Below are 12023 nucleotides of genomic sequence, written 5' to 3' on the forward strand. Positions count from 1 at the left end.
GGGCGAGGGGGGGCAGGGGGGCCCCAGTCGGGGGTGAGGGGATCATGTGATGGGGATCCAGAGACCCCACAAGGGTTCTGGAAGGGAGGCGTGGCCAAGGGCGAAGCCGGCTATGCCAGGGGAGTTATAAGCGGGGTCCCGAGAGGGATCACGGTGTTCAACTCTGGGAATGAAGTCGCCATCCTCAATCCCCGGTCGTCGGTCTCTGGTCTTCATGCGTGGACCAGGCAGCCAGTTGGCTACCCTGGTCCGACTATATAATAATCTCTCCGAGTGTTAGTTAAGTTAGCCATGGCAATTACTACCCCATGCTATTATCCTGTCAGAGTTACCCGTTGTGTTAAAAAAAAGTGTTGCCTCCAAGTTCAGTATGCGCCGAAGTAAACACACTACAACTGGCCTCAGAAGTGGTAACATTTTACTCAGTGATAAGCCTAGGGTAGGTGTTATGTTTACAAGAAGATGGCAACTTACCAAGCCTTCTTCGGATGACGAGGATGACGAGGGGATCATACCCCAGACTGCCCCGATGATGGTTACTCCAGACAAGGCTAACGAGACGACGGCAGAGCAGCAAGAAAAGCACGGCACCGCATCTTTGCCACCGCCAGGGAGAGCGTCGGATATGCCACACGTGCCTCGCAGAGCTTTTACAAGCCACAGCAGCGCTGGTCGCGGAGTTAGATCTCGAAGATCCGGCGGGGGAGGTCAGAACATCGGAGCCGCGGGGCGACAACTCCATCGTCGCTGTTTCCCGCACGCGGGAAACTCCGGCCATGTGGTCCGAGAGCGCGGCCGCCATTTTAACGCCCGCGGGGGGAACTGCGAGCGCGCAGTCCACGCGCGCGTCCGCCATTTTACGGTTCAGGCGGGACAGAGAGCCCGCCACACTTGAAAAACCGCCAACGCCACCGCTGGAACTTCCATCATGCAAGTAATGGCTGCCATTTGTCCGGGAATTTATGGCCGCCGGTGGTGACTGGGTGCGCTTTTCTGCGGTGCTTCATGGCCAACTGCGCTCTGGCAGGCTGGACAGAGGTGGAGGCACTACGAGTGCTTCCCACGGTTCTTGACGACGATTATTTGGTGTCATTCTACGCCACCTCACCGGCTGCAAGGGACACACTGCCGCGAGCCTTCACTGAAATGGGGACTATTTACGATCTGCTGTCCACCGTCCGCCACAAGTTCGCCGCACGTAAGCAGGGGGAGGCTGAGACGCCCCTCGCCTTCTGAAGTGCCCTATTGTCATTGGCGCAGGAGGCGTACCCCAAGATGGACCCAGCAGGTGTCGATTCTTTGGTGCTTGAACGGCTGCTTGCACTGGCGCAGGAGCTTGACGTCGTCTTGCTGTTGACAGAGGAGGATGATCTGTCGTCCCTGCAGATCGCGCAGTGCATCCAGGCGCACCTCCACCAGAAACGATGCTGGCGTGTGCCACTCTTACAGGGATGCTGGATGCGCTCGAGGACGACGAGTCCACGCAGGCCTGCGTTTCGGTGGACGACAGGAGCTGGTGGGCAGGCGACACGGAGCGACGAGGGAGGCACGACCCAGGAAGGACATTCCCTCGCCCGGAGAGCGGTCAGGTCATCTGCTACCATTGCGGGCTGGCGGGACACATTTCTCTTGGATGCCGCGCCGCACGGGGACGACACTCCCGGCCGCCATCGCCGTCGTCTTCTCCTCAGAAGCCCTCATGTCCGCAAGGTCTCCAGGCAAGTCGCGGCACACCACACACTCGGTCCTTGCAATCACTTCACTCATTGGGCTCAGGCGTCGGTTCGTGTTCATCCGGCATTCGCTCTACTTGGGTCGCGCAGCGGGAGAGTCGGGTGTTACCGGGTGATGGATGGCTTCTACGACCTGTTCAGTGGTCGGAATTGGCCCATCATGTCGTTGCCACGGCGGCGGGATCGTCGGCCGTAATTGGGACAATACAGGGGGTAGAGGCACGGGTGCTTATTGACACCTACCATCATTTCTGCTACGATTTTTTATATTTTGCCCCTAAAATCTCGCGCCCTGTCTCCCGTTAAGATTCCATGTTTAGCGGCGAATAGCAGCTCATTGGGAATTGTGTGTCAAATTTCGGTGACGGTGGGCATTGGTGACATCCAGTTGACAGGACTAATTCTCGTTTCGGAATCCCTGGCCGTAACCTGTCTACTAGGTACGGATTTTGTGGCTAAGATGCCCCTAAAAATCCTCGTAGACCAGGATTGTATTGATATCGCACTGTCCGTCGTATGGCATTTTTATCTTCCCCCACCCGATTGTGCGTGGCATACACCACGGTTCAGGCACTGGCGAGCAGAACGGTCGTTATTCCACTTGGCGCACAAATGTTGGTGCAGAGAGACGCATGACTCAGAGACACCACACGCAGAGACGCATCATGCAGAGACGCATCACTCAAGAGACGCCACACGCAGAGACACCACAGGCAGAGACACCACACGCAGAGACACCGCAGGCAGAGACGCCACACGCAGAGACACCACACACACAGAGCCACCAAACACAGAGACACCACACACAGATACATCACACGCAGAGACACCACACCCAGAGACACCACACTCAGAGACTCCACACGCCTCATTCCGTATGAACTCGCTCACCACAAAACTCCAGTTGTCAGTGACAAATAGGGGAGTAGTCGCAGCACACTCGTAAGCAGTGTTGTTCAAATAAACGCTTCACTAGTACCTCTGACGGTCTGTACTGTACCTTCTCAAGCTACCGTTCGATGCTTTTCAACGATACTTCTCCAAACTGGTCAGTACAGGTTGTCAATGACACGAGTCGCATCGACTCAGGGTCCGGCGGGTAGTTCCACTACTCGTTGGTCGAGGAGACTGGCACGAGCGATGCGGGCATCAGCTGTGCGCCACAGGGGCAGCCACGCTTCGAGTCACTCACACAACTCCCTGTTCAGCACGACGTGAACACATTCCCAGCCTGCTGAAGTATGCGGCTTTTCCGAATCAAGCAAATTGTCACTGACAGTTGAGCACATTTGCTAAACTATTTTTTTTAAAAATCCAGCGATTCATTTTATATAGCGTCCTTCATTATAATTGCATCTCAGAATTGCTGAGGAGCCAAAGACCAAGCTGGAATATTGCAAGGGCCGTAAGCCTGCGCCAACAATTGCTTCGCATTTCTCTATATGTTAAGATGTTCCCAGACAATGGGTGAGTGTGTATATATGTGGAAGGAACTGGAGCACGCAGATAAGTCACTGCTGAGTGCATTAATCCCCCTCTGTGAAATTTTACACACAGCATGTAATTAAAATATATTTCCAATTTATCTTCGGGTAATTTTGTAGGTGTTTGTTTTTAAGCAAGAGGAGCCGAGTTTGAATGGGCCTTCCACAACAAAGTCCTCATTCAGGATCCCATCCCACGGAACATTTCAAGCCTGCCTCTCAATTGTACTGCTCTGTGCACTGACCATTTAAACCTACTTATTGGGCCTTCTGATTTCCCGTCTTTCGTATCATGACATGCCATTTCCTATCGCTCTATCAGGCCTCCTTGTCTTCAGTCAACTTCTAACATTGGTGTCGTGTGTGTCTGTTGCAGGGAGACTCTGGGGGGCCGTTGGTTTGCCAGGACTCAAACTGCCACTGGTTCCTTTCTGGAATCACCAGCTGGAGCGTTGGCTGTGCACGGGCTTACAAGCCAGGTGTCTAGAGCACAGTCGCCAAGTTCATGGACTGGATTCACCAGAATATACAGTAGTCTCTAACACATTCCTGCACCAGCAGAATACTATAAATCAGGGATATTCATATTATGGGAACTATACATTAAAATTATTAATTAATGCAATTATTATATTTAAAAAATGATTTCAAATGAATGTTAAAAGGTTAATTTAATGAGCTGAATACTATATTTTAACTGCACCATAATGCAAAAAGGTTTGCAAGTGAACACTGATTTTGTGAGCGTGGCTTCTTCCACTCCAGCGCTGTCCTCCAGACAGTCTCGTCCCTTCACCTGATGAAGGCCGCTTGTGTTGTGGCCGAAACGTCGTGATTTTTTGTTATTTTATTTTCACCTACGTGACTTTACCCAATAGAACCAAAGAGTACCTGCACAATTGTTGATTAAATTTAAATTAATCTCGGCAATTGTGAGTCTGCTCATCATCAACTCGGAAAGGTGAGCGTGAAAGGGGTAGGTTCAAGATTTTATGGATGTTTATGAGGTCTGTTGCTGAGGGTTTCAAAGAAGTGGGGGCCTCTCTCAGTACAGAAGAGTGAGGGGTTGTAGGTTTCGGCTTGGGTCATGTGTACGGGTAATTTTTTGGCATGTTTTATTTTAATACATCAAATTCCAATGTCGTGGATATTGTGATGTTTGGATTCTTGACTGTATAATTAATATTATTGCGGATATTTCTTATATTCTCGTTTTATGCCACTGATTATTGATGAAAAAAATAGGTTCAAATTTAAACGGCATGCAAAGAAGGTTAAAGTTAATTATGAAACAATTCGCAACTGTTGATTTATGTGTTATAGTATATGATTGTCTGCTTGACTCAATTTTTGAGGATCTCACTTTTATTTCTATATTATTGTACATTTTACAGGAGTGCTATGAAAATAAAATGAAGTTAAAAAAAGATCATGTTAGATTTTCACCAAAAACTAGGCTCCAATGGTTATGATATTGTGATAATTTTATTTTCTGCCACCAAATTGCGACATTTAGATTCGTTGCTTGGCATATTCCCTGATATTTTGCTGTTTCTAATATTGTTGAGAGCGCAAGCGTGTATCCATTTAAACTTTTGCTAACCTGCCTGTTTATATACTCTTTGGTTCTTTCAGTAAAGTCACGTAGGTATAAAATAAATCACGACGTTTCGGGCGCAACACAAGCGTCCATCATCAGGTCTGCAGACTGTCTGCCTCAGCAGCAGACCATGCTTTCCCACCTGATGATGGACACTTGTGTTGCGCCCGAAACTTCGTGATTTATTTTATTTTATACCTACGTGACTTTACCAAAAGAACCAAAGAGTATGGATTCCTGCAGTCACGAAAGCTTCAAATCTAGCTTGTTTATGTAATCTAGTATATGAATAAAACGTTCACCATCATCGTTTTCCTATTTCTGGGACAATTGTGCCCTAAATAATAGGAGTTGCATTTCATTCAGGTCAGGCCGTGGCTGCTGACGTAGTTGTCTCCAGTCTGTGATGTCAGTCATGTAAGAGAGGAGAGGCAGTTGATTGTGTGGAGGGGAGTACAGTGAGATGAGGGAAGAGACAGGTACATGTGGCCGAGAGTGAGATGAGAAGGGAGAGACAACTGAGTTTGTGGAGGGGAGTAGTGTTCGAAGAGACGAGAGAGAAGCAGGATAGTGTGTGGAGGGTTTTAGAGTTAGGGGAAAGACAAATGTGTTTGTCGAGGGGAGTAGAGTGGGAAGAGAGGGGAGAGGTAGGTAAGTGTTGCCTTGAGTGTGATGAGAGGGGAGAGACAGGTGAGTGTGTGTGGAGGGGAGTACAGTGGGATGAGAGGGGAGAGGCAGTTGAGCCACTCACTCAGCCACTCACTCAACCACTCACACACTCAGCCACGCACTTATCCACTCACTCACACACTCATCCACTCACTCACTCAACCTCTCTCTCAACCACTCACTCAACCACTCACCCCACCCTCCCGCCAGTTGCGACAGCTCCCCCCTCCCCCTCCTCTGATTAGCCGATGCTCACCCCTCTCTGCAGTTACATTTACTTACAAATTTGCAATACGAGTGGTGTACGTATATGCTTTGTCTGGCGAGCGTCACGTGATCACAACTGATATACGAGTGCTTTGGATTACAAACACGTTTCCGGAACGAATTATGTTTACAATCCAAGATTTTACTGTATGTGTTTATATATTTGTATACTTATATATTTGCAGCCACTTAATGAGTTGCTGCAAATGTCCCGCGTATGTGAGCAGGGGGCAACATTCTGTCCGACGCAAATGGAACAGGTATATTCCACAGTTTTGTTGTACTGCCTTCTTCTGGCAAGCCAGGGTATGGCTCATCCTTGATGCCCACCAGAAGGGAGATTGCACACTTGCTATTTGATTCCCTGAAATTATTTGTTTCATCGGGTCGGCTCGCTTAACACCATCATGCGGTCCAGTGCGTGCAGTCACACGTTTTCTACAACTTATGTTTGTTAAACTTATTTTGCAGCGTACATAGCCAACCGTGCTAACCGGGGGTACATTCAAACCTCGCCACAAAAGCCCTGTTGCTCGTGAGCACAGCGACTCAAATAAATCAGGTGCAAGGTTTGCGTGATTAATGCTTACAAATCGGGGTCCATAATGAAGAATAATGCAGAAGGTCGAGTTCTGTCCATTTAAAACCAAACGTGTTTCTTACCAACCAGATTACAGGCGGTGCATTCGACACCATTTGGAATGCGCTGTTGCAATGTGTGGTTCATTTGAAACCATTATGAACACTGAGAAATCCACACAGTGATTTCCTGGATTTAAACGATGCAATGTTTGTTATCCAAACCACTATTGGCTCCCATAACACGTTTTTTTGCACACAGCATCCAATAGCGGTCACTGTTGGACCAGAACCAGAAACAAATATTGCCATCTGCACATGAAGGCAACATTCAATCATACATTTTTCACAGTTCGGAAAAACATGTACGACATTAAGGAGAGATTTGCCAGCATATTATACTTAATCACCGTACGCGATGATGACAAATGTTGCATTTCTCAATCGTCAATAACTGTAAACGGTTGCACCAAGCTCAAAGGAACCCAATCTGGATGTGTCATGACGTTCTCTGTATGCACAGGCATTGTCGGAAACTGTTGCCATACTTCACACAAGACAGCACACATTCAGTTGTCTTTTTAAAACCTGCACCATCCGAAGAGCCAAAGTAGGATGGTGCTCTTCTGGAGCAATATTTAAAGCAAGTCGGTTGTTACTGCCGCTAACACTGAGCCCAAGTCCTTGTGGCCTGGCTTCTGGGTGAGTTTGCAGTCTCCAGCCAGCAGAGAATCAGCAGCCACAGATTTTCCAATAAATCCTTGTCTCGGTTGGATTCACCGAACAATATCCACTGACCACACCACAAGTAAAACAATAATGTAACTCTGAACAAAAATATGAATAAATTAGGGCGGTTTATTAAATGCATTGTATCCAAGGAAATATGTACACCAATAGACTAAAAATGTGTATCACGGGGGGAGGGTGGGTGGTGTGGTGATAGCAGTCGTGGTTTACACCGATGCACGACCACTACCATCCCTACTGTGGGGTGGACCGGCCACCGCACAGTAGCACGCGGTGCAGGAGTGAGCGTATTGCTCTGCCCACACGAGCCATGCACCCTCGCTTCTTATTAATTTCCTTCATGTCCTTTTCCTCCTCCAACTTCTCAAACACCTGCACCATCATCTCCTCCACCACCATATTTCCCCCCTTATCCATCTCCTCGTCCATCTCCTCGTCCGTCTCCTCCTCTGTCTCCTCCTCCGTCTCCTCCTCCGTCTCCTCCGTCTCCTCTTCCGTCTCTTCCTCTGTCTCCTCCTCCGTATCCTCCATCTCTTCATCTGTCTCCTCATCCTGCTCCTCCGTATTCTCTTCCTCCTCCACCTTCATCTTTTCCTCGTCCATCTTCACCTTCACCTCATTCTCTTCTAACTTCTCAACCTTCTGCACCATCATCTCCTCCATCACCATCTCCATCATATTTCCCCCCTTGTCCATCTCGTCGTCCGTCTCCTCGTCCGTCTCCTCCTCTGTCTCCTCCTCCGTCTCCTCCTCTGTATCCTCCGTCTCCTCATCTGTCTCTTCATCTGTCTCCTCATCTGTCTCTTCATCTGTCTCCTCATCCTCCTCCTCTGTATTCTCTTCCTCCTCCACCTCCGTCTTTTGCTCTCCCTCATTTTCCACCACAACTTCTGTTTCCTCTTCAGAGGCCTGGGCAAGTGAGGAGGTGGGCTGCACCGGTTTCACTCTGGGAAGACACACGCACGACATGACACCTTTTTGCTATGGCAGAGATTGCAGTCACCTCCCCATCTCCCGTTGTTGTGGCAGATTAAACCGAGCTTAATCACAATGAATTTTTTTTAGTACGTTTGATGTCAGAGCTGTCATTCTGATGGGACAAGATTATCATGAAGGAATGTGCCACTGTGTCTCATCCAGTCTGCTGTAGTGTCACAGTAGCAGGCAGCTTTGCTTTGTAATTCCAACTAAGTAATTTGTCATGATTTCTTTTTGTTTTCATGATATATTCTAATTGGGGCAAATATGACCCCTGGCACACAATGGCCTACTCGTTTTGAACGACATTAGGGGAGATCTTCAACATCCACTGCAAAGGACAGGGTGCATCATGTCTTGACGTCCCACCATGGCAGTAATAACCATGGCGGGACCTCAAGAGTGCTGCCGCTGGGCCGCATCACCCACGCACGATTGTTGTAAAAATATCTGATGGTGATTCGTGTTAGATAAAGCTGCCCATCTTGACTTCGATGACATCTCAGAGTGCTTTACAACGCAATGAGGCACTTACATATCACATCTTGCACCTCAACGCATTTTATGGTGAATGAAGGGTTAGATGGTGAAGATATGCCCGCATGGTTATGTGGGCTCACCCAGAAACCAATTATGGAAAAGAAATCGGTCTACAGCTGAATGTACACGTGGGGTAGGCTGGAATACACTTGTGTTCTCCCCCCGTTCTGCATGGGTTTCCTCTGGGTTCAGCAGCTTCTTCCCCGAAAACTGAACCCACAAATACAATACAACTGGTATTGGATCAAAATCGACCTCTAAAGCACTCAATTGGGATCACACACAGCAACTTTGTTCCCTACTGCGAACAAAACTTGGCAGGGCCCTCTTGAATATTTTATCTTGAGACTCAATGATGTTCATCCTGGGTGAACAAACGTAGTAATAATGATACAAAATAATAAACACTTACACAGGACACATGCAGAGTTGCTTACCGTGGCTCAGCGGCTCCAGACTTTGCATCGTATTCTCCGGAGCCCTCTTCTCTGGATCTCAGCATGATCAGGCCCTGCACACTGCTAGCAGCGGTGGTGGTAGCGGTGGTAATGTTCGTGCTGGTGGTGACCGTGGCTGCCTCTTGATCATAGACCTCAGCCATGTTCTGAAGCCAGCTGTGTGCGAGCGCCTGAGTGGGAGTCATCCGAAGATTTGGATCCCATCTGTTGAGAGACACGCGGGGCACACGTGGTGAGAGGCACGTTTCAAGGATTTACATTCCTTCCCTTCTTCCACGAGGCCCAGGAATTCTCACCAGCAGCGGGGAGTACTCCACTGCCCAGTAGCCTAAAAATACACCTAGCCTGCCACTGCCAGTAGCATCTTTCATGGGCCTCCACCACAGACACCGATCTTAACACTGCTGGTACAGGTCATCGGCAGGTTCACTGAGCTTCACATCCTCCTGTACCACATCAGCTCCACCTCTTCTGTGACACGGTGACGACGTGGCCCAGACGTACCACATTCTCCACATGTTCTAGAGTTTTGTGATTCAAATTTTGGACTTTTGGATCCGACGAAGAGGAAGAAGAAAATGGGGGTCTATGGGTGTCTCTGTAATGATCACTTGAAGGAGAGTGACTGATATGATAATCCTTGTGGGGAGGCGTGGGAGAGGGGGATGGGCAGGCGGGAGGTTGTCTTACTGTATCTACTGTAGGCAACAATGGACACAGTCCACCAACTCTGGGCCCAGGAGGTGATGAGTAAGAATGAGAGGGTGGAGCTGGTGATTGATGGAGAGTGAACACCAATCATTTGGAGGAGATTGAGTGATGGGGAATCCTCGTGGGGTGCAGCAGGGGGAATATGGAAGAGGGAGAGGGGGTAGTTCTTACTGGAGGCAGAGGCTGATAAAGTCCACAAACTCCGTGTCCTGGCTCTTGAGCACAGAGCGTAGTGGGAAGCTCCCCGGCAGGCTGTATGGTCTCTTCCAACCACCTGCAGGAGCCATGCACAGCGGAAGAGAGAGATATACATAGTTACAAACCACATCACCCACCTACCCACCCACTCACCCACCTACCCACCCACTCACCCACCTACCCACCCACTCACCCACCTACCCATCCCCTCCACGGCCTACTCAAAAACAACAACCTCCATTCGCCACTAAGTGGCAGTGACATCACCATGGCGCTTGTACCAGGCTATGTGCACTTTAAGGCCACCTGAAGTGTCAAAAGCCCGCTGGCAGGAGGTCATGGGACAGCCTGAATGCGATGACTGGCCGTGGTAATTCAATTTAAGGTGGAGGGGTTACCAGCCCCTCGCACCCATTGGCCTCAGTGGTGGCTATGAGCCCCATGATGGGAATAGCGTATTGAAATTGACCTTCCCTCCGTTGGCATTGCTTACCACAGCGTTACCGACCGGTACCACCTTTGAGGTGTGGTCTTGTTTGTTGGACTCATTCACCTACTCACCCACCTACCCACCCACTTATCCCCGCCACCCCCTCGCCCCCCACCCACGCACACGCCTACCCATCCGCCTACCCATCCACCTACCCATCTACCTACCAACCCTCCTACTCAGAAAAAAATCACTGCAAATCACTCCGTTGGAATTACGCAATAACAGCCCAAAGCCACCCCTTTTAACTTACCAAAGTATATCAATCCGTAAGGAGCGGCATGTATGAAGCTTCTAGGTGGCAAACCCAGCCTCTGCACACGGTTCAGACAAAGACAGAGGTCAATCATAAAGCCTCAGTAGACTGTTGGGGCAAGTGCTGTAAGCAAGTAGCAGCATGTATTGAGGCCGGAACTGTGGCACACGAGGGCATGGTTGATCACATTGCCCCAGGTACTTCATACACCAAACTAGGTACTTATTTGAAGCTGAGTTGATCTAGGAGAGGCCTAGGGACCAGTTCAGATGATTGAACCTCATGGCAGTACCCCGGGGTACCATAGTATCCCAGGGTACTATGGTCTGGTGATGGTCGGCGATGCGGCAATTGACTCATCTCAACAAGCTGTACACAATGCACTATTAACCGCTACACTACCGTGTACACACATGTACACACACACACACACGTCTAAACACGCACACAGCACACAACAGCTATCATTCGCCAAATCACCATATGCCCCCCCCCTAACCCACGAGTGGACATTATGTGCGAAATACCTCCATGCAGGCCAGAAGAAAATCGTCTTCGTTGTTGGGCTGGAATAATTTCTTTCCAGTGGCCATCTCTGCTACAATGCAGCCCAGTGACCAAATGTCGGCAGTGCAGGTTAAATCATAGCCCAGCAACATCTCCGGAGCTATGTATGGCAGGGCATCACCGTGTCTGGCTGCACAATGACAAAAACAAAAATACATGTACTGTGCTCTCTTAGCCTTTAACAGCATCGTCATCACACATGCAGTCACATAGATACTCACACACAGACACTCACACACAGATGCTCACACACAGATACCCACACACAGACACACAGACACTCACACAAAGACAGACATAGACCCCCATACACAACAGACACGCAGACACTCAAACACAGACACATACACAGACAGACATAGGTAAACACATTCACAATAACCGCCATTCACCACTAAGTGGTGGTGACGTCAACATGGTACTTGTGCTATGCTAGGTGTACTTTGAAGACGTGAAGTGTCGAAGGCCCACTGGTAGGTGGTCACGGAACAGACCCAGGTGCTATGGGTTGACTGACTGAGATAACTGGCAGATGCACCAACTGCTCTCCATTGTGCCACCTCATTACATTTTAGCCGCCCGGCGCTCCGCTCAATGTTGTGAGGGCAACTGCCTCCAACTACCCAGCAGGGTCCCTCACAATCTTCCTCCATAGAGGCTGATCTTGGCACTGCTGGTAGCAGTCATTGCAAGTTCAATCAGCTCCACATCCTTCTGTACCACATCAGCCAATCTGTTCTCTA

At 49.2% G+C, this 12023-nt stretch overlaps 1 protein-coding gene and 1 long non-coding RNA gene across 2 annotated transcripts in view; one reads left to right on the top strand and one right to left on the bottom strand.

The window, feature by feature from the left end:
• Window positions 1-7920, top strand: LOC142924754 (uncharacterized). Its single transcript, XR_012941840.1, has 2 exons — window positions 1-1722; window positions 3598-7920. It is a non-coding gene; the product is annotated as an uncharacterized LOC142924754 (long non-coding RNA).
• LOC116942778 (dual specificity tyrosine-phosphorylation-regulated kinase 4-like) overlaps window positions 7173-12023 on the bottom strand; it is a 24971-nt gene continuing 20120 nt past the window's right edge. The window contains exons 10-14 of the mRNA XM_032955037.2: window positions 11241-11410; window positions 10711-10771; window positions 9941-10043; window positions 9038-9262; window positions 7173-8028 (exon numbers count right to left, since the gene is read on the bottom strand). Of these exons, the coding sequence (XP_032810928.2) occupies window positions 7317-8028; window positions 9038-9262; window positions 9941-10043; window positions 10711-10771; window positions 11241-11410 (1271 nt within the window). The 3' untranslated portion in view covers window positions 7173-7316. The remainder of the gene's footprint in view (window positions 8029-9037; window positions 9263-9940; window positions 10044-10710; window positions 10772-11240; window positions 11411-12023) is intronic.

This window comes from Petromyzon marinus, chromosome 16 (assembly GCF_048934315.1).
Source record: "Petromyzon marinus isolate PM22_M1 ecotype Great Lakes invasive population chromosome 16, UKy_Petmar_22M1.pri1.0, whole genome shotgun sequence".
Taxonomy (NCBI): domain Eukaryota; kingdom Metazoa; phylum Chordata; class Hyperoartia; order Petromyzontiformes; family Petromyzontidae; genus Petromyzon; species Petromyzon marinus.